General features: G+C 43.0%; 1 protein-coding gene across 2 annotated transcripts in view; it reads left to right on the forward strand.

Annotated features, from left to right (window-relative positions):
* The window catches only part of FRMPD3 (FERM and PDZ domain containing 3), a 746,708-nt gene that overhangs the window by 89,190 nt on the left and 634,096 nt on the right, over positions 1–23,422 (forward strand). Inside the window, exon 2 of one of the 2 annotated variants that reach the window (XM_088444300.1) lies at positions 655–800. In XM_088444300.1, coding sequence (XP_088300426.1) covers positions 662–800 — 139 coding nt within the window. In that variant the 5' untranslated portion in view covers positions 655–661. The remainder of the gene's footprint in view (positions 1–654; positions 801–23,422) is intronic. The other variant, XM_088444301.1, reaches the window with a different exon arrangement.

The following is a 23,422-nucleotide window of genomic DNA, read 5'->3' on the forward strand; positions in this document are numbered from 1 at the left end:
AAAGCGAACATGGATGAATTGTGTAGTTACTGTAAAGAGGAAGACTCCAGTTATTTCATGGATGATAATCTGTTTAGTAAAATACAGTATTTGATTCATAATCATATCAAATTGTTCTTTTACTTGCTATTTGAGGTTGCCACACATCATATTGCAGCCAATTAATCACAATTGGTCCTATATTTCACCATTTTTGGGATCAACATGATGTCAGATAATCTTCCGGAATTACAGTAGCATGGTGAAAAATAATGTTGGAACATGACTCCATTGAATCTGTGTGTGCGATTCTGTGTCAGTGTGATTCTGACCGCACTAACAGTGTAAACGTAAGCGATGTTTAGACTCCTTTGCTTGGCCTGAGGAGTCAAACATCTAAATCTGAACTTATTTGACCACTTATGTATGAGTTTGCATTAAACAACCCAAGTGTAGCTGTTCATTTTAAGTAGAAAGTGAAATATTTATTAACATAAATTGATGTAGTCCAATGCATTTCTCCTTAGTATAACATGTCTAAACAAATCTAATTCTTAACCAAAGAGAAATAGATTACAGTATTTAATATAAACCCAAAGGAACAAAATAAAATACTATTGTTCTACATTTAATGACTACTGTACATTGACTTAAATATCCTTTCTCTCTGCGCAGTCATGAGATGCGGAAGGGTGCTATGGAATGTGGTCAGCTGACCCCTCAGTCTGTACGTCAGGTCATCATTTTGCGCAATCCCGGAGTTGGCTTTGGATTCGTAGCTGGCAGTGCACGACCCGTCGTAGTACGATCTGTCATCTCAGGTGAAGCTGGAAATTCAGTCATTCAATCACATCCATTCAATACATTATTCAATCTTTTAGTCTACAGCTCATTTTATTTCATAAATATAGTAAGATACAGTAGTTGGGAGGGATCCATCAAGTTCAATATATTCTCCTCCTTGCTGGATTAATCTATACAGAGTCTCTATATTACAATATAGCAATGGTGTATGGGTTTTAATTTATATAAATGTGTTCATTTTAATGTAAGATTAGAGGTTTGGAAGCATATGTGTCAAGCTGCTTTTTACATGAAATTATGCAGAAACTGCGGTTTCTGCATAATTATATGTATCGATCCTATGTACTAATGGCACAATGCAGTAGAGTTCACAGAAATCTCCGCCAAAGTGCTAATTAGCACTTCAGATCGCAGTCTTCATTAGTATAAATGAGGACTACGATCTGACCCCTATGTTTTAAACTCCAAAAAGCAAAACTTTTCGGAGTTTAGCACAAGTAGTTTACACCATCTTCAGATGGTGTAAACTACTGTTTGCCTATAGCCGCTCCCTGTGCAGGAGAGAAATCTTTTGATCTTTCCCCCTCAGCCCCTGACTGGCCCCTGGAATCTGACACTGTGAGCATGCGGAGTGTCAGCTTGCACCGGGGAAGTCTTTCACTTCAGCGAAAGACTTCTCCTAAATGCCAGGGATATAACTAGTGGGGACAGCGGTTACTGCAACCGATGTCCCTGTGAGTTCCCCGCAGTACAGTACAGAGCCGGGATATTTTTATTAAAAATGAAAATATCCCCAGCGAGTTAGGTACATAATAATCGCGACACTACAGCCATTATAAGTACATAGACCACTTAATCACTTTATAAAGCAAAACTTGTACATCAGAACTTTACGCATTTTGAAAAAGTCACTCCTTTATTTTATTGCATTTGGCAATAAAAACAATTATTCATAAATATATAAATTATTTGTACAGGACTTATTTTACTTATAAACTTCAAACAGATACATTATTTGTATATGATTTAATTACCACTTTTTCCTAATTAATCATATATAAATTTGTCTGTATTTTAGTAAAAAAATAGAGATATGGTAAGAACTTACCTTTGTTATCTCTTTCTACGAAGTCCATAGGGTCCACAGGGTGACCTTGGAAGTATAGGTGATGATGGGAGTCATCCGGGCACCATGCAGTTAATTTTTCTTGCAAAAGAAATGGTAGTTGCTCAGATCAGCTTAATTGCATAACACAGGTGCTTGTAAAGGGCGGGGTTTACTCTGAACACAGAAAAAAAAAGAGATTTGCCCCCCAGCACACTGCAGCAAAAACAATACTTAAATCCTACATGATAATAGCGATTCAGAGGTATTAGTTACATACATTTGCAAATATATGAATAAGTGCCAGGCCAATCGTCAAGGCTCCTCTATACTGGCGTCCCTAGCATTAAGGGGTTCACGTCCGAGAAGCAAGGCACCCCAAAAAAATTCCAACCAAGGGCCATCCCCAGGGCATCACACGAAAAAGGGAAAAAGGTGATAGTGAAGTATAAAGAAAAGATGTGTAAGTATAAATCAATAAGTGTTAATGAAATGAGAAAGAATTAAAATGACATAAATAATATACAAACAAATAGAAAAGTGATAAAAGTATTCTATGTGAATTAAATGGTGATGCCATGAGAAAGGCCCAGTCAGAACCTCCCCGGGGGCCCCACTCCCAAACGCTCACCCCAAAATAATTATTGCTACATAATAGTAGCACCCACTCTGGGTCATATAATTACAATTGATGTACTGCATGATAACAGTACATATAAAAGCAGAGAGCTAACTTACCTTGGAGGTACCCCAAAAAACCTCCACATGGCACTATAAGCATCAGCACATCCTCCTAATGCTGACTGCCTTCATGCCTCTCCAAACTTGCAAAAGAAATGGTAGTTGCTCAGATCAGCTTAATTGCATAACACAGGTGCTTGTAAAGGGCGGGGTTTACTCTGAACACAGAAAAAAAAGAGATTTGCCCCCCAGCACACTGCAGCAAAAACAATACTTAAATCCTACATGATAATAGCGATTCAGAGGTATTAGTTACATACATTTGCAAATATATGAATAAGCGCCAGGCCAATCGTCAAGGCTCCTCTATACTGGCGTCCCTAGCATTAAGGGGTTCACGTCCGAGAAGCAAGGCACCCCTAAAAAATTCCAACCAAGGGCCATCCCCAGGGCATCACACGAAAAAGGGAAAAAGGTGATAGTGAAGTATAAAGAAAAGATGTGTAAGTATAAATCAATAAGTGTTAATGAAATGAGAAAGAATTAAAATGACATAAATAATATACAAACAAATAGAAAAGTGATAAAAGTATTCTATGTGAATTAAATGGTGATGCCATGAGAAAGGCCCAGTCAGAACCTCCCCGGGGGCCCACTCCCAAACGCTCACCCCAAAATAATTATTGCTACATAATAGTAGCACCCACTCTGGGTCATATAATTACAATTGATGTACTGCATGATAACAGTACATATAAAAGCTGAGAGCTAACTTACCTTGGAGGTACCCCCAAAAAACCTCCACATGGCACTATAAGCATCAGCACATCCTCCTAATGCTGACTGCCTTCATGCCTCTCCAAACTTGCAAAAGAAATGGTAGTTGCTCAGATCAGCTTAATTGCATAACACAGGTGCTTGTAAAGGGCGGGGTTTACTCTGAACACAGAAAAAAAAGAGATTTGCCCCCCAGCACACTGCAGCAAAAACAATACTTAAATCCTACATGATAATAGCGATTCAGAGGTATTAGTTACATACATTTGCAAATATATGAATAAGCGCCAGGCCAATCGTCAAGGCTCCTCTATACTGGCATCCCTAGCATTAAGGGGTTCACGTCCGAGAAGCAAGGCACCCCAAAAAAATTCCAACCAAGGGCCATCCCAAGGGCATCACACGAAAAAGGGAAAAAGGTGATAGTGAAGTATAAAGAAAAGATGTGTAAGTATAAATCAATAAGTGTTAATGAAATGAGAAAGAATTAAAATGACATAAATAATATACAAACAAATAGAAAAGTGATAAAAGTATTCTATGTGAATTAAATGGTGATGCCATGAGAAAGGCCCAGTCAGAACCTCCCCGGGGGCCCCACTCCCAAACACTCACCCCAAAATAATTATTGCTACATAATAGTAGCACCCACTCTGGGTCATATAATTACAATTGATGTACTGCATGATAACAGTACATATAAAAGCAGAGAGCTAACTTACCTTGGAGGTACCCCAAAAAACCTCCACATGGCACTATAAGCATCAGCACATCCTCCTAATGCTGACTGCCTTCATGCCTCTCCAAACTTGCAAAAGAAATGGTAGTTGCTCAGATCAGCTTAATTGCATAACACAGGTGCTTGTAAAGGGCGTGGTTTACTCTGAACACAGAAAAAAAAGAGATTTGCCCCCCAGCACACTGCAGCAAAAACAATACTTAAATCCTACATGATAATAGCGATTCAGAGGTATTAGTTACGTGAACCCCTTAATGCTAGGGATGCCAGTATAGAGGAGCCTTGACGATTGGCCTGGCGCTTTTGCATATATTTGCAAATGTATGTAACTAATACCTCTGAATCGCTATTATCATGTAGGATTTAAGTATTGTTTTTGCTGCAGTGTGCTGGGGGGCAAATCTCTGTACCCTAGAGAGGAGAATCCACCGCCCGAAGGATGCATCTTGATAGGCAAAGGTATCAAATGCATAATACCTCAAAAAAGTCTGGACAGAGGACCATGTGGCTGCCTTACAAAGCTGAACAGCCAAGGCGCCTCAACGAGCTGCCCATGAAGGACCCACAGACCAAGTAGAATGAGCAGTAACAGTGAGTGGCACTGGAAGGCCCTCATGAATGTAAGCCTCAGAGATCATCATGCGAAGTCACCTAGCCAAAGTTTTCTTATTGGATGAATTCCATAGAGTACAAACAAGGAGTCTGACTTCTGAAGGGAACTAGTATGGTCCACATAAATCCAGAGAGCACGTACCTCATCCAATGAGGCCTCACCTGCAGAGAGGTCTGGGGAATTAAAGGCCGGCACATAATTTCCTTATTAATGTGGAAACTAGAAACCACCTTAGGAAGAAAACCAGGGTGAGTCCGAAGCACTGCCATGTCCTGGTGAAGAACCAGAAATGGGGAATGACAAAAGAGAGCCCCCAAATCTGACACTCTTCTGGCAGATGCAATAGCCAGAAGAAAAACGTTCTTAGCAGTAAACCATTTGAGATCCACTGAGTCCAGGGGTTCAAATAGAGGACCCTGGATTGCCTTAAGAACAACAACCAAATCCCAAGGCACCACAGGAGGGACAAATGAAAGCTGAATGCGAAGGATCCCCTGAAGGAAAGTGCAGATATCAGAAAGAGGAGCAATCCTTCCCTGGAACAACACTGAAAGGGCAGAGACATGCACCTTCAGTGAAGTAAGGTGAAGACAAAGGTCCAAACCCCTCTGAAGGAAAGCCAAACTCTGGATACCCTAAACACTTGGGGGTCGTAACCACTGGGATGACACCATTCAAACCAGACATGCCACACCCTGTGGTAAATCCTGGCAGAGGCAAGTTTCTGCATTCTGAGCATGGTGTTAACCACAGAGCCAGAAAAACCCTTGGAACTCAGGAGGGATGTCTCAAGAGCCACGCCGTCAAAGACAGATGACCCATGTCTGGGTAAAGGCAAGGACCTTGAGACAACAGGTTTGGACATTGATGCAACAGCAATGGAGTGTTGATGGAGAGACTCTGAAGATCTGAGTACCAGTGACATCTGGCCCACGCTGGAGCCACCAGCAGGACAGTGCCTCTTCCTTGTTTGAACTTCCAAATTACTCGAGGAAGGAGGAAACAGGTATACAAATGGGAAGGTCCACCTGATGGACAGAGCGTCTGCAAAGAGAGCCCTGGCGTCTCTTGTCCAGGACCCATACAGTGGCAGTTTGTGATTTTGTCGAGAGGCCATGAGGTCTATGTCCAGAAGGCCCCACTTGTCCACTAGAAGCTGAAACACTTCTTGCTGAAGAGACCATTCCCCGGGATGCATGTCATGACAGCTGATGAAGTCCGCTTCCCAATTGAGAACTCTTGGAATGAACACTCTCGATATGGCTGGTAGATGGCCTTCCACCCATGTCAGGATGCGTGACACCTCTGACATTGCCCCGGACTTCGAGTTCCTCCTTGATGGTTTATGTAATCCACAGTCGTGGTATTGTCTGACTGAACTTGCACAGGCTTTCCGTGAAGTATGAGTCTTGCTTGTTGTAGGGCCCTGAAGACTGCCTGAAGTTCCAATATGTTGATTGGGAGAGTAGACTCTTCTGATGTCCACCTTCCCTGAAAGGAGTAGGGACCCATCACTGTGCCCCAACCCCGGAGACTGGCATCCATTGTTAGAAGGACCCAGTCTGGAATACAAAAGGGGCACCCCTTGGTGAGGTGGACCGACTGCAGCCACCAAGTCAGAGATAGACACACCTCCGGAGAGAGTACCATCATTTGTGTCCTTATCCGATGGGGTAATCCATCCCACCTGGAGAAGATCAATTTCTGCAGATGCCGGGAATGAAACTGGGCATAATCCACCAAATTTGATGTCGACACCATGGATCCCAGAAACTGCATTGCTGCGTGTATGGACACTCGGAGACTGTGGAGGCATCTGCGTACTCACGTTTGCAAAGTGGAGATTTTGTCTGTGGTCAGAAAAATCCTCTGCTGTTGTGAATCCAACAGTGCTCCCAGATGGAGCATCCTTTGAGATGGAATCAGGGAGGACTTCCTCCAATTGATCAACCACCCATGCATCTCTAGTACAGATATTGTCAGCTGTAGGTGGCGGAGAAGTACCTCTAGAGACCCTTCTAACAGCAATTTGTCCTCCAAGTAAGGCAACAGGCGGACCACCTGCAGCCGCAGATGAGCTGCCATTACCGCCATAATCTTTGTAAACACCCGAGGTGCAGTAGAGAGGCTAAATGGCAGAGCCTGAAACTGGAAATGCTGTTGTGACACAGCAAACCTGAGAAAATGCTGGTGAGCCGAAGCAATCGGAATATGCAGGTATGCATCCTGAATATCCAGAGACACCATAAAATCCCCAGGTTCCATAGCCAGTATGATGGAACGTAGAGTTTCCATCCTGAGCCTAGGTACCCTGAGGAATCTGAGGATAGGTTGGTTAGATCTGTTTGGCTTTTGAACCAGAAAAAGGATGGAATATTACCCTGTTCCCCTCTGGGACAACGGGACCGGTACAATGACCCCTGCCTGAAGCATGGATTGTACTGCCCCTTGAATAGCCAAGGCCTTGTCCTTATTGGACAGGAGGCCTGTGCAGAAGAACTGATGGGTAGGCCATCTGTGGAAGGAGAGGGCTAACCCAGAGAGACCACTTATCTCAACCAGGTGTCTTTGGTAGTCTGACACCAGCGCTGAGTGAATTGAAAAAGTCGGCCTCCCCCCTGGGATCCCCCAGTAGGAGGCCCGCCCAGTCAGGCTGAAGGCTTGTCATCAGGTTTGGCAGCTGGATGTCCTGCCTTCCAGGCTTGTTACTGTACTTAGGCTTGGTAGTTTTCTTGGTGGTAGATGGCCTAGGGAAGGACTAGGTTCTAGCCTTACCTGGGGCCCTATAGGTCCAAAAGGACAAAGTCCAAGACCCTGAGGGAGCAGGAGGAGATGGCAGACAAGCCGACTTAGCAGCTGCCAGTGTATCCACAATTTTGTCCAAATCAGGGCTGACCGTGGAGATACTGGCATTCAATAAGCTGACATCCAAGGCCGCCTCGTTAATATAGTTAGCTGAATCTCATAGGCTGCGAACAAGATTCAACTTCTCCCTAGTAATATCCGAAGAAAAGGACCTTTCCAGGGTGTTTGCCCAACATTCCATAGCCCAAGCAACCCAGCAGATAGCCATGGCTGGTCTGCACGCAGCACCTGAAAGGGAATAAATAGACTTCAGGCAAACCTCCACCTTTCTATCTGTAGTATCCTTCAGGGACATCATGGAAGGCATAGGGAGAGTTGCACTTTTAACCAAGCATGTGACGTGGGAATCCACTGCCGGTGAAGTTTCCCATTTAGAAAAATAGTCCTCAGCAAATGTATAAGTATAGGCCAGACGCTTCTGTGGCTGGTGCCGCTTTCCAGGTATTTTCCATGCCACTTCTAGATGGTCGGACAAAGGAAATATGGCAGCGGCCACCTTTGCAGGCTTGAAAAGAGCATGTCTGGACTTAGGTGCTGGAGGTTTCTCTTCCTCAATGACCAAGGCCACACGGACAGCTTATATTAGACCCGCAATACATATTTTGGACTTGGACTCCACCTCCCGTGTAGAGGATTCTAAGTCAGAGCCATCCGGGAATGCCCTATCTTCAGATGTGACCTCGTCATCATCATATAGAGTAGATTGGGACGATCGCAAAAATCTTTTAGTCGGTCTGCCTTGGGGTGCCTCCTCCTGCCGCACCTCAGCCATATTTTGCAATGCAATGGGAATCGTATTAACCCACTGGGAAGATAGCACCTGCATGGGTGCAGCCCGGCTGAAGCAAGTTCTGATAGGGCATAAGCTGCTGCTGTGTGAATCCTAGGAGGGGAAACACAGGAGGGACGACTAAACGTCCCGCAATAGCCGTTGTGCAAAGCATGCCCAAGGGGGCTCTTGCGGAGTGGCAGAGACCATAGAGGGACCTGGAGGAGCATAATACCTCAAACATAATCTTCCACCCCTAATTCCGCTGTACATTTCTTACAGGACAGCCGGACGGGAGCCAAATGAGGCATATCACTCTCACTGCCAGACATAGTGAAGAGGATACCAATATACTGTATGTGACCCCCTACATAGAAAATAACAGACTGTGAGGTTGCACCCCGACAACACCAGTGTTAGGGCTCAGTGAGAAAGAACAGACACAGGGATAGTAAAGTGGCTGACAGTTCAGAAAGTGAAACTCAGACAGACAGCGCTAGCATAGAGTCACATACAATGCAGAATAAAAACACCTGCAATTAATGGCACTTACTGATCTACTATGCAGACTTAGCGTCTGGTAGGACAAAAGTGCTACATACACTGACCACGTCCAGGAGGAGAGGTATGTAGGGGGACCCGGGCTTCGCACCGCTTGATGTGATCTGCAACTTTCACACAGGATAAAATGGCTGCCGGAGATCTCTGAGGGGGCGGATCAGGAGGAGAGAAGCTGCCACAGCCCAGCCAGACCGCGGTGGAAAGGCGCGCTCTGCAATGTGGAGGAGCCGGCTGTTAGACAGGGAAGGCTGCCTCTCCATGCCAACATTTAACCCCCGGGATGCTGAAGTGTTCCGCAGAACTCCAGCCCCAATGTCCCTGGTGGCCTAGTGGGAGCGCAGGACTAAGTGCCTGGCCCCACTTGCTGTCATCCCCAGGGAGTCCCCAGCCCTGGGGGAAAAAAGACTGTGACTCAGCACGCACCACCGCGGTGACCCCATCCCCATAGCGTCTGTCCACAGTCCAGGGATACTCCGAGATCCTTGCTAGCCAAGACCCCAGAGGCCCGCCGAGATCCCCGGATCAGTACCGGCATCTCGGCGCCGGCGTGGTGACAGAGTGGCAGCCGGAAGTCCCCTGGACTGTTCGCGCTGTCTGCACTTGAAGGAATTTTCTTTAAAAATAAACATTCTTCAGGGACTGTTTTAACAGCCCCACCGCGTGTCAGTGACCCGATTCCGGCCAGCACCCAACGAAACTGAGGTGCCTCTGGCCTGAAGGCGGGGAATAGGAGAGGGACCCAGTGCATCCTGGGAAGATAAATTAACTGTGTGGTGCCCGGATGAGTCCCATCATCACCTACACCCCCAAGGTCACCCTGTGTACCCCTATGGACCCTGAAGTAGAAAATAAACATCCCAAGGTTACATTTTTTGACACAAAAAATACTATAATACTGAGTAATCTCCAAAATGTATCACAATCTCCTAAAAAAAATATAGTATCTGAAATAAACTTTTAAATTGAAAAACAATTTTTACATAATAAGGGCTACATGCATAATTTTGAAGGCTGAATAGCCCTGGTGTGAGAGAGGATCAGCATAACTTTAATTCTACACATACTTCATAACTACAAAATATTGTCACCACAATACAGAACAATAAATCAATCGCATGTGATTTTGAGATGTGTATTTGTTGCATATTTTTGCTAGTACAGTATAGTTGCATAAATCATACATAAAATATACATATGAAAACAAAAGACAATAAAATGCAGTGCTGTGAGTAACTCTACAAAAAAAATCATACATTTGTATAGATACTGTATGTTGGCACCAATTACATATATGCTTATAGTAGCAACTTATAGCAATTATTTTATAAGTTACTATTATCTAAATATCAGTTATCAAGCAGCGCATTCTTTCATTGCTATATATGACACTTTAATCAGTGCTTGTCCTTGATCTCATGTGCACACATTATACTGTACACAGCAGAATTGCAGAGCTGCACTATATCTAAATAAGATGCTCAATCAGGTTTAGGCAATCATACTTTTTCAAAAGAGATGAGCGCTATGGTGAGGGTGTAAATGTAACTGCGTAAATAACTATACCTTAATTTGTCAGTACCACATTCCACATCCAGCCAATTGTTTAAGCTCTCTTTGGTGGGGTTAGTGCTGTGGAGCAGGAGCTGGGTAAATGCAAAATAAAGGAAGGAAGTGAACTAGAAAAGTCACTCATAAAGGCCTGCAGATTTAGGGGCCTATTCATCAACACTAAAATAACGTTTTTAAGGACATTATCCTTAATTACTGTTATTTTAGTATTTATGAAGTGACTTAACACAGGAGATATCACTGATATCTCCTGGTTGTCCCCCAGTGTTAATTTCCACACTCCCCATACATTAGTATGGGTATATGGAAATTATGCTATTCATCAAATTCCGAAAATTATGTATTTTCGAATTTGATTGAGTTACTATTCGCCACTGTGAGGTGCCGAATAGCAGGTAAAACTTACCTGTGTCAGTGTGGACAGGTCCCCCGATGTCTCCCTCCGGCACTCTGGTCTGTCCTCCGGCTCCGGTGGCTGGTCTGACACGTGTTCTCCCAGCAGAACACAATAAAGTTTAGAAAAAAAATATATAATTTTTTTCTAAACTGTACAGTGGTCTGCTGGGAGAACACGTGTCAGACAAGCCACCGGAGCCGGAGGCGCTGCAGTGGGCAGGTAAGTGCGGGGACGGGGTGGGGAGGTGAGCGGAGGGGGGAGGGGGAGGTGAGAGGGGGACACAAAATTACCACAGCTGTAGGCAGTGCTGTGCATGCGCTGGTTTTACAGATGCAACAGCGCATGCGCAGCACAGAGTACAGCTGCGGTAAGTTAGTGTAGAAAAGGAAAACTATCTATTTCCCGAAAAGCTATCATCGCAGAAATGACAGCTTTTCGGAATAGATAGTTATGGAGAGGAGGAATGATGAATTCCTCTTATAAATAGGTATACTCCATGCGAGTTCTAAACCTAATTACCTCCATCAAATTTTTAAGTATGATGAACAGGCCCCTTAATGTTTACAGGGGAAGAGGGTGAATTACAATGTCAGGGTGAATAATAATCTCGTAAAAAATAGAAAATATCTACTGTAAAAAATACACCTTCTCCACGGGCACTAATTGGTGTTTTTTTTTTATGAAAATATTACCACCTTCAGTTTATTACTGTAGTTAATTTAATATTTGCTTTACAAGCGGACAATAAGTTCCAGCAGGTCTTCAATTTTGAGTATACTGGCTCTTGTTGTTCCACAAGTGCTGGCATGCTGGGGTTGGCTTGCTGGAACCTGTAGTCTGACTATAAAGAACAATATTATTAACTATTATTTTACTATTACCCATGTACCCAAACTCCAGCGGGTGTGTAGCAGTGTAGTCCCCATTTTCTAAGGAACTCCATCCCTGGGCTGACCAGTTTGGGACAGTTTGGGACATACTGTGTTTCCCTACTACAGCATGATTCCCCCTGCCTGGTTTAGCCCGGTGCTTGTTATTGGAGAATAATGGGAACACCATGCTACTGTATTTTTCTGCCTACTTTCCAATACAAGACTGGGATGAGAGGTCCAGGGCTAGTTACTGATTTTGGAGGGGACCCCACTCATTTAAAACCAAACAAAAATTAACAATTTTGCTGCTACAAGAAAGATTTAGTGGCTTTGGAGAAATATGTTTTTAATATATTAAAATTTCTACTAGGCTTTTAATTTTAGGCTATTAGTTATATAGGGTTGATTAGTTTATTAAACTGCCATTCTGTTTGTGGAATCGGTATGGGATGCAGGCAGTTGGGATCCCGGTTGTCAGAAATCCGACACCGGCATACCGACAGGGCTAGCATACCGACACTTGTTGTTCAGTATAATAACCCTCCCCCTCTCCCTACCCTAACCCTCCCTCTTTAGTGCCTAACCCTAACCTCCCCCTTAGTGCCTGAACCTAACTCCCCTCAATGCACCTTAAACTTAACCTTCCGCCCTTAGTGCCTACCCCTAACCCTCCCCCTAGTGTCTAACGCTAACTCTACACCCTAACCCTACCCCCACCCGCTACTTACCTTTGCTATCCCGGTGGTCAGGATGTCGGCGCCGGGTATAATCAGTGTCAAAATCGCAGCAGCCGGGATACTGACTGTGGTCCTGATTCAGAGTTGGGAATAGAGAGAGAGATCTCTCTCAACTGATCATCTTGGTGAAACCATGCTGCACTGCAGATGGAGCACATTTAAAATGTGCAGAGAGATTTAGATTTGGGAGTGTCCAAACTGACATCTAAATTGTAGAGTAATAATAAAGCTGTGCAGTATTTGTGGGCTACATGAAAAAGCAGCCAGTATTTACCCTACATGCAAAAAAAAATTATGTGTTTTCACCCCTTGCATTGCAATATGGTTTGTCCAGGTACACAGTTAACTGCTATCTCTCTCTCTCTCTATACCCAACTCTGAATCAGGCCCTGTGTCCCCTGGTCTGCCACTGTAGTGCCACTATGTTTCATACAGTAGATGTGCCATATTCTTTTAAACTGCCATGTGTTTGTGCGCTATCACTTAATTTAGCCAACCAGCACGCTGCAGCCTTTGGCCAATATTGGTGAAAACAATATTGTGAGCTGCGAGGTGGTCAATATTGACTGGAAGTGATTGTAAATGAATATTATTGATGTTAATAATACTGTAGGGACAAAAACAGGTTCAAATTACATAATTTTAGCTGTTTTTATAAATTTGTAAAAAAATCCAAAACCAAAACATTTGAGGGTGGTTTTGCCAAATCCAAAACACAACAAATATTTAGAACCAAAACCAAAGCACAAGTGTCCATGCACATCTCTAATTTTTATTGCAACATTACTATTACAGTACTTCAATAATAATGTTACCTTGTTACTTTGTCAACTTCTTTATATTGTACTAGCTGGAGTACCCGGCATTGCCTGGGATTTTAAGAATGTTTGTTTACACATCATCCTCCAACAAACCTCTCCTTAGGCAGGCCTCACGAAAAGTGTGACAAACTTCCCCATCAACAGTCCTAAGGTCTTCGAAAGTAGTAGGACCTGTAATGGTGTAAAACAAACTTCGGAGATAGAAGCATTCAAAATTTGTAGGATGTACAATGTAAACACGGCCAAGAGCTTCTGTTGCTCTGATACTAGGATGACCATGTACAGCGACTCCCTGTTTTCTGTACATAAAAACTTTTCGAGAAGCATTCCATGTGTAATATTTTGGCAGCTCACAGTACAGCAGAATCCTTGTGAAGTCATCATTTTGACACAGTTCGAAGAAAGAAGTCAATGTTGTTGCATAATTTGGTATAGTCAGAGAGCTGAGAATGCTGGCAAAGCCTGCTAAAGCTCTCTTCGATAATAAACATTAAGATCATGACAATACAAAATTCTTGCTCCGAGGCCCTACCCATATGCCGTGCAGCCCCACAATGAGCGTACAGCAAAATTGTAGTTTTTATTTAATTAAAAATGAACAGTAATTAATTTCGATTTTCAAATTTTTTTTAGTTTCCTCTGCCGTGTTTTAATATGCGTATGTAAAATTTCACGATCTTCGCTTGTAAACTGTGGATTTGTATAGAAAGACAGAAGGACAAATTTTCGCTTTTATATAGTAGAGAAGATAGAAAAGAAAAAACAGTAGATAAGCTAAATCCTTTTGTAATTCCGGACCTGACCTGTAGAGGGCGAATGCTAGGCAAAAATTGTGGTTATTAATTAATAAAAAATTAACAGTAATTAATTTCAATTTAAAATTTTTGTAATTGCCTCCGCCATGTTTTAATACGCTCGTATGTAAAATTTCACGATCTTGGCTTGTAAACTGTGGATTTGTATAGAAAGACAGAAGGACAAATTTTCGCTTTTATATAGTAGAGAAGATAGAAAAGAAAAAATAGTAGATAAGCTAAATCCTTTTGTAGTTCTGGACCTGCCAAGTAGAGCTGCCAAGTTTATTAATCTTGTAATGAGTATTGTGTAGAGTGGATCTAGGATATATACACATGTAGAAATATCAACTGCTAATTATTGTTTGTAATGTTTTAGCATTTTCTATTTTTAAAATGTCAATATATATATAACTTTGTTGCACTTAATTTTAAGGAAAAATTTGTCACATAAGTGGAAGCTGCCATGTTGACCAACAAATATTTAGAATGTATGCTTTTTAGGGCTGGATGTGTCTAACAGATATGAAACTATTCAATCCATATTTGTAAAAAGTCTTTTAAAGAGCTTTGGCTTAAACTATTGAACATAGATCGTTGGAAGTAAATGTATATATCTGTATCTGATGACATATACTATGATGTGTTCAACAAAAATATTATTTTATAAAAAAAATCGCATTGGTTGAAAAGTATAATGATGCTATGTAAAATTTGTATCTTGCTGTGTTGAATTGTAATTTTACTCTGTGAGAGGTTAATTGTGAACATGGGATCACTGAAGCTACACGCTGATAATAATGTGTGTTTACTTATGGAAATGAGTTGATTGGGGTCCTCAGCGATTGGCTCAGTGAGACCTTATAGTAAGGGTAGAGCGTCAGCCAGGCCAGCCCTCTGACGAAGTTGATTACGAAACGCGTTTGGGCGTGGCCTGACTGACGCAGTGTGTTCACCGTCTGGCGTCCTCCTCGTGGTGAGAAGCTCCGGAGATCACCGATCGCGATATTGAGCGGGCTCAATCAGCGGTGTGGAGACCGTGGAGACTAGCAGCCGGGCCGGAGTTCTGCCTATGGGTGCAGTATATATCATGTGGTATCCAGCCCACAGTGTATATTGAATTGGTACGAGTCCATCTTCTTATTTTGGAGACGTGGATTTTTTATGCTTGTAATAAACTTATTCATGCACGATATATTGCGCTCCCTTCTTTCTTCTTTTTTTACATCAGAATGTCTGTGCCCAACGAATCCAGGGTAATCTGAAGGAGAGCTGCGGTCCATAAACATAGGATCTGGGTGCTACAAACTCACAAAACTGTGCAGGATTTTTGTGCTGGACTATTGAGACTCTATTAAGGACAGCTTTTAAAGTGATCAGCGCATAGGTATTTGTGTGTATATATATATATATATATATATATATATATATACGTATACATATACTGTATAGGTATACACTTTGTGATCAATTAATTTGGGGTCAAGATGGTGTTGTGTGTGTGTGTCCATTGAAACCCACAAAGAAACTAAAAGACTTCTCTGCACTTTTCTTCATAGTAAATTATAGTGAAAGAATGTGTAAGGCTTTCTCCACCTCCACCTTAACAAAAGTATGTTTTAAGTTTAATATTTAGACCCCTTTGCAACATTTTTTTGTCCATGATTTCCCTGTTACCTGTAATCTAACACTGCAGCCCTTTCACTTTCCTGCATCACCTCTGCCTGTCTGCTCCTGCTTCCTACCACCATTCCATCTCTTCCCCCTACAACTCACCTTGTCACTCTCTTGTCCCACCTGCTTTCCATCCTTCTGTCAATGTCCCTCCTTTTTCTGTCTCCTCTATTATACCCTTCTTACCTCCTTCTTTCCCGTCAATCCTATCTCTTTCCTGCCACATCTATTCCCCCTCTACATATCCGCCTTCCTCCCTTACACATTTTCCACCTCCCCCCTACAAATCCCCTTCCTCCACCCCACACATGCTCCCACCTCCCCAATACACACCCATCCTCTTCCTCCCTACATATCTACCCTTCTCTCCCTACATATTCACCCTCCTCCCCAATACATCATCTCTATACACATCTACCCTCCTCCTCCTATATGGTATCCAGTATTTAGGTCTACATTGTCTAGATAGACAGTGTTTAGGTAGACAATGGAAGATAGACAGGCAATAGATAGACAGGTACTGAAGGTCAACGGGCAATAGGTCGACAGTGACTGAAGGTTGACAGGCAATAGGTAGACAGGCAATAGGTCGACAGGGACTGAAGGTCGACACACTAAAGGTCGACTGGTAACAAGGTCGACAGGTATGAAGGTCGACAGGCAGAAGGACGACAGGGACTGAAGGTCGACAGGGTCATTAGGTCGACACTCATATACTCAACATACAAATGGTCGACACATGGTTTTGTTTGTTTTTTGCCCTAATCTTTATTCTAACCCTCCTCTTGGTGCCTAATCTGAAGTGCCTAACCCTAACCACTGGAGTAAGTGCCTAACCCTAACCTTCGGGGTAAATGCCTAAACCTAACCATCGGAGTAAGTGTCTAACCCTAACCATCGGGCTAAGTGACTAACCCTAACCATTGGAGTAAGTTCCTAACCCTAACCATCGGGGTAAGTGCCTAACCCTAACCGTCGGAGTAAGTGCCTAACCCTAACCGTCGGTGTAAGTGCCTAACACTAACCGTCGGGGTAAGTGCCTAACCCTAACCGTCAGGGTAAGTGACTAACCCCAACCGTCGGGGTAAGTGCCTAACCATAACCGTCGGGGTAAGTGCCTAACCCTAACCATTGGGGTAAGTGCCTAACCCTAACCGTTGGGGTAACTGCCTAACCCTAACCGTTGGGGTAACTGCCTAACCCTAACTGTCGGAGTAAGTGGATAACCCTAAACATCGGAGTAAGTGCCTAACCGTAATTGTCGGGGTAAGTGCCTAACCGTAACTGTTGGGATAAGTGCCTAACCCTAACTGTCGGGGTAAGTGCCTAACCCTAACCATCGGGGTAAGTGCCTAACCCTAACCATTGGGGTAAGTGCCTAACCCTAACCGTCGGGGTAAGTACCTAACCCTGACACTAACCTAACCCTAAAAAAAAATTACAAAAAAATGTGTCCACCATTTGACTATATGAGTGTCGACCTACTGCCTGTCGACCTTCATACATGTTGACCTTGTTACCAGTTGACCTTTAGTGTGTCGACATTCTGACTCTGTTGACCTTCAGTCCCTGTTGACCTTCTGCCTGTCGACCTTCATACCTGTCGACCTTGTTACCAGTCGACCTTTAGTGTGTCGACATTGACGATATTAAAATTGAACCTCTATATACCCCTGCCTATACCTTCTAAAATCCTTCCTATAAACCTCTAAGAATAATGCTAATTTGCGTGCGCAATCATACAGTAAATAGAGACTCCAGACTTAGAACATGTGGTTCCAAAGCACAAAGTATTATTCAAGTAAAAGTACAGTCAGTTACACGCTATTGATCCAGACACAATTAGACGCAAAGGAAATATACAGACCCAAGCACAGTATACATACGCAGAGCTTCCGGACCCGGTGATAGGTATCAGCAAGAGACCCCTCGTCATTCAACATTCAGCAAGAAGACAAGAGCCCAGCGTTTGAGCACACATTTTTATACCCCCCCAGAATAGAACGGACAATAGAGGAGTTTGTTGCTGATGTCATTGGTTCCCAGGGGAGAAGCATCTGTTACAGAGCTTTTAACAGGCTGGTTCAAATAGACTCTCCCTGCCTCTAACAGCTGGGGGTCTTCCCTTCCCACCCCCATTGCTGCATCCTAACAGTTGTTCCTAAAATATACATTTTGTTGCTTGTAGTCTCTGCGGTCCATAAGTTGCGAATGCATGATGCGATCTCCACACCGATAGTACCGGAATTCTGTTGAAGAGTATGCATCAGTACAAACCCAAACACTGCTTTCTTATCATGTACAGAACCTAAGTTATCAAATATCTTTATTTCACAGCATTTAAACTAACTGAACCAACTTAAATCATATACTTACTTACCTTAATAAACCTTATGTGTGAATATGCAATGTGTGAGTATTCGGGGTTTGATATAAGGATGCTAGCTAACTTGGGACAGATGCGTGCGCATAAAGCTAATAATACAGCGGTTTCATACAAAGGCCTATGCATTCGCTAATTTGTGACTAGTTAACAGCGCAATTGTGCGTATTAATGTGTGTATGAGAAATGAAGAAAGATGCAATCGCATGTTGCTAATAGTAATATCGCCACATGTACTAAAGGGTAAGTTTATCTAAAATGGCGCTTAGGCGGCCATTCGCAAAATGGCGTCTTGCGAACTTATTTCCAAAATGGAGTCTTGCGGCCAGTCGCAAGATGGCGTCGCTGCGATTTAATTTTAAACTGATCTGGTCTCAGCCAATTATCCAGCTTCGACATTCCACCCTTTGATAGCAAACACCCTGCTATCACAATCTGTTGTTGGAATTTTAATTTAGGCTTACATTTATATATTATTTAGTGTTATTATGGGATGGCACAAGGTGGTTCTTAATCCATCAATAATGTGTCTCTGAGTGGGGACATAAAACTACTATTATACGCACACCGCGGATCTTGGAAGATCATGTGAAAGGTGTGGGGATGCACCAGTCTTATAAAAGCAGTCTTGAAGGGGAATTGAGACTTGACATTACCTGAGGTGTTTTAAAAATAACATTTCAATAATATATTCTATGCATGTCTAAATATAATACATTAAATGATGGTACTTCCTAGCTCAGGTTTGTAATGCAGTTCTGTATTTACCTCGGTATTCATACTAGCTACCATCATTATTTCATTCTTTCGTTTCACTCTATTTTAAAATTTTCCACACTTCAACACAATAGGAACACACCGGACGCATATGCCAATTATTATGATGACAATTAGTATAAGGATCAAGAATTTGCCTATGCTGGTGATCACTTCCTGGACCCATTCCCCTAGACCTGAGAACCATTTCACTGGGTTCAGCCATGACACCCATCCTTCTATCTTTTCCCCTACTTCAGCCACTGAAGCATTATGGTTCTTACGAAATTCCCACTTTAGCTGCAGAATTTCATCCATCTTCCGGTCTATCACCTCCTTAGGGTCGCTGGTATCATTGGTGACATAAGTGCAACATTTTACTCCAAATTGGGTGGCTAACGTTACGCAATACCCTCCAGTAACAGCAGTTAAATAATTCAACACTAGCCTGTGTTGCTCCAGTTCTTTCTTGTATGCTTGCAATTCTCTCCCTGTGTACCTGAATGTGTCATCGTACATCTCGGTGATATTATCTATCAATTTATCAAGTTCCTGAATATATCTAAAATTTAATGTTCCCCGAGCGATCCTGGTGGGATCCAGTGCGACTAAAACTTGAAAGCCGGTTGTCTCACTAATTAACTGAGTGGCTTTATGCACGTCACCAGGTATCATATTTCGTTTGTCTCTGTGTTCATATTGCGTGTGAAGGTATGGTGATGGTGTGTTTTTATGTATACCAAGCATTTCAACATGTGTGAGGGTCATAACTTCTGGGACTACTCTTCCCAGGTAACACAAACCTTCGTAACTCGGGGAGAGCCACTTATACGCCTTTCTTCCACATATAAATATACATTATCGGGAAGAACATAAGGAATGATATGCATCATTATCATTAAACACATTTCCCTTGCAAACAATCCTATCTCAGCTCTTCCATCTGGTATATGCAAGTTTCTGGTTGTATTATTTTAGCACAATAACCATCTGGTACCTTACCAATAATTTCTTTGGTGGAGCTCAATGTATACCGGTACCTAAAATGTTTCCCACTTGATTTAATTGAGCGTAACAGATCATAGTTTATGGACTCATTATCAGCTCTTTGTGAGAAGGTCATCATCTGATTATTCCCCGTCACTTCCCAACCTCCGGGTTTATTGGGGTTGGTTATGTTTAAACACAGAAGTGATCTATCTACTTGAAATTGATAGAGTTTGAAATGAGTTGGTTTGGATGAGAGAAATTTTCCATCCAAGGTTTTCCCTTTTTGCAATTCTAAAATTTCCGTGGTATTCAGCGGAAATGGCACCAACCCTACGTTATGCTGTCCCTGTGGCACATGTGAACACACCCAGCAATCAGTTTGATTTAACACTTTGCCTACCATGCTATGATAATCCTCTAGAGGATACCCACCCCAGTACGGATTATATTTAGGTTGGCACCGTTGGATACAGTTCTCATCAACTAGGGACCCACAAAGCTCACAAATACAGGAATCTTCAGATGATAAACTTCCACACCTTGCCCGAGTATCCGGAATGACAGCTCTCTTAACAATAACAGTACTAAGATTGGTCAGACACTCCCCTGATTGGCATTGCACTCCTCCTGTCTCCACTCCATCAGCACTGCCATCAGCTCCCGTTTCCTCAATCGGTCCCCCATCACAGACACTGGATATCCCCGAACTGACCAGGATGGTGAACACTCTAAAAGAGAATATGAAAATGAACACAGCAGGCCCGTCCATTTTAACAACAAGTCCTGCAAAATTTCTATCAGTTCAGGTATCTCACTACGACCTTTTCAATTCTCCCGGAACAAGCTTGCGAGCGACAGGTCCACACTATCAGCCTTGTCTCCGACTTGTTTCTCCACCGGTTGATTGACCTTTTTGCAGTGAGTGGAATGGACCCAGGTATCTCTCTCGGCCACCTTCAAAGATGTAGTACTCATCAGCAGCACCTGGTATGGACCTTCCCACCGATCAGTCAAACAACCTGAACGCAAGAAATTTCTGATCACAACATATTCTCCTGGTTCAACATCATGACAGTTAGTTTCAGGCATATCATTAGACAACAATTTTAGTTTCTGCTGCTGTTGCTTTAACTGCTTACTCATTGATATAAGATACTTTACAGTTACCTCGTTGTTACCCTTCAAGTCTTCCTGAGGACTTATAATCAAATGAGGTTGTCTACCGAACAGTATTTCAAATGGGAACAGATTTAGAGGGGGTCTAGGAGTGGTCCTTATGCTATGTAGGACCAAAGGTAACGCTTCTGGCCATCCTAGTCCAGTCTCTGCCATAATTTTACTTAATTTATTTTTAATAGTCCCGTTCATCCTCTCTACCTTGGCACTGGCTTGCGGTCGGTAGGGGGTATGAAGTCGGCTATTAATACCCATCAGCTTACACATATTTTGGAACACATCACCTGTGAAATGAGTACCCCTGTCACTCTCGATGATTTTAGGGATACCGTACCTGCATACAAATTCCTGGACTATTTTCTTGGCAGTAAACGCAGCAGTATTAGTGGCCGCTGGGTAGGCCTCAACCCAGTTAGAAAATACATCGGTGCACACTAACACATACTTAAGGTTCCTGCAGGGTGGTAATTGGATGAAATCATTTTGTATCACCTGGAAAGGTCCATCAGTCAGTGGAATGTGGGACGGTTCGGTAGGGATCGCTTTCCCTAGGTTCTTCCTTAAGCAGGTCAGACAGGACATTGCTATCTTTTCTGCTTGTGAAGAAAATCCTGGTGCGCACCAGTATGCCCTCACCAACTTGCACATACCTTGTTTTCCTAGATGAGTCAGTCCATGTGCTGCCTCAGCCAGGCTGGGGTAATATGCCTTGGGGGCAACTGGTTTACCTTGTCCGTCCCTCCAGAGCCCAGAGGACTCTTGCCCACATCCCTTGGACTTCCACATGGATTTTTCCTGAATTTAACACAAATTTTGCATCTCAATTAATTTCAGCATGTCAATTGTTTGGAAAGACATAAGTTTTTCAGTTGGAGAAAACATTTTCAACCCTGCTGCCCATTTTGCAGCTTCATCAGCCCTGTTTTATGTGTCGGGAGTGTGCAACTGGTGTGCCTGCTGCTGTCATAAAATTTCTCAGACGCCATAGAGCACAAAAATCGTGCACCACCCCGAACGCATACCTCGAGTCAGTGTAAATGTTAGCAGATTTGCCTGCTGCCAGTTCACACGCTCTAGTTAGTGCTACTAACTCTGCCACCTGGGCTGAGTGAGGAGGACCAAGAGGTTTAGCTTCCATAATGTCTGTGTCATTTACAACAGCATAACCTGTACATAATTCACCTGTGTCTGTTTGTCTATGACAACTCCCATCCGTATAAAAAGTCACATCCACATTCTCTAAAGGTGTGTCATGTATGTCAGGTCTAGCAGTAAAGGACTGATTCAGATATGTCATACAATCATGCGTATCATTATGTCCGCTGAACTCACCTCCCACCAGCAACTCGTCTCCCTCCACCCTTTGTACATCATGTTGTACATATGGTAGATACGTTGCTGGATTCAGTGTGCTGCAACATTTAACAGTGATGTTTGTGGGTGCAATTAGGGCTAATTCCCATTTGGTAAACCTAGATGAAGAGACGTGTCTGGTTTGAGCTGAGTTCAACAGAGCAGATACAGCATGGGGAGTATAGACAATCATATCATGGCCCAATACTATGTCCTCACTTTTACTCACCAATAGAGCGGTAGCTGCTACACTTCTCAAACAAGTGGGGAGTGATCTTGCTACCGTGTCCAATTGGGCACTGTAGTATGCTACGGGCCTACTGGCATCACCATGTTTTTGTGTAAGGACACCTGCAGCACAACCATCGGCTTCCGTACAATACAAATCAAAAAGTTTTTCATAATCGGGTATTCCAAATGCAGGAGCTTTTGTTAGGCTATCCTTAAGATTAAGGAAAGCCTGCTCTGATTCCTCTGTGTGTATGACACGATTGGGCTTTGAGGAAGAGACTAGTTCCTGTAAAGGCATGGCCAGAATAGAAAAACCTGGGATCCACATTCGGCAATATCCAAACATTCCCAAGAAGGTACGAATTTGCTGTTGATTCAGCGGCAGTGTCATGTTTTGTATGGCTAGGATTCTATCATTTGTAAGATGTCGTAACCCCTGGGTTAGGCAGTGTCCCAAATATTTTACTCTGGATTGGCACGGTTGTAGCTTGTCCTTAGCCACCTTGTGTCCTGTATGCGAGAGATGAAGTAACAAAAGTTTAGTATCATTCAAACATGACATAAATGAGTCAGAACATAACAATAAATTGTCCACATATTGAATTAGAACAGATCCATTGGCAGGTTGAAAAGATTGTAAACAGTCGTGCAATGCCTGGGAGAAGATACTGGGGCTGTCTATGAAACCTTGGGGTAATCGTGTCCATGTATATTGCACACCTCTGTATGTGAATGCGAATAGGTACTGACAGTCAGGATGGAGAGGCACAGAGAAG

This window comes from Taudactylus pleione, unplaced genomic scaffold (genome assembly GCF_031769625.1).
Source record: "Taudactylus pleione unplaced genomic scaffold, aTauple2 ptg000352l, whole genome shotgun sequence".
Classification (NCBI taxonomy): Eukaryota; Metazoa; Chordata; class Amphibia; order Anura; family Myobatrachidae; genus Taudactylus; species Taudactylus pleione.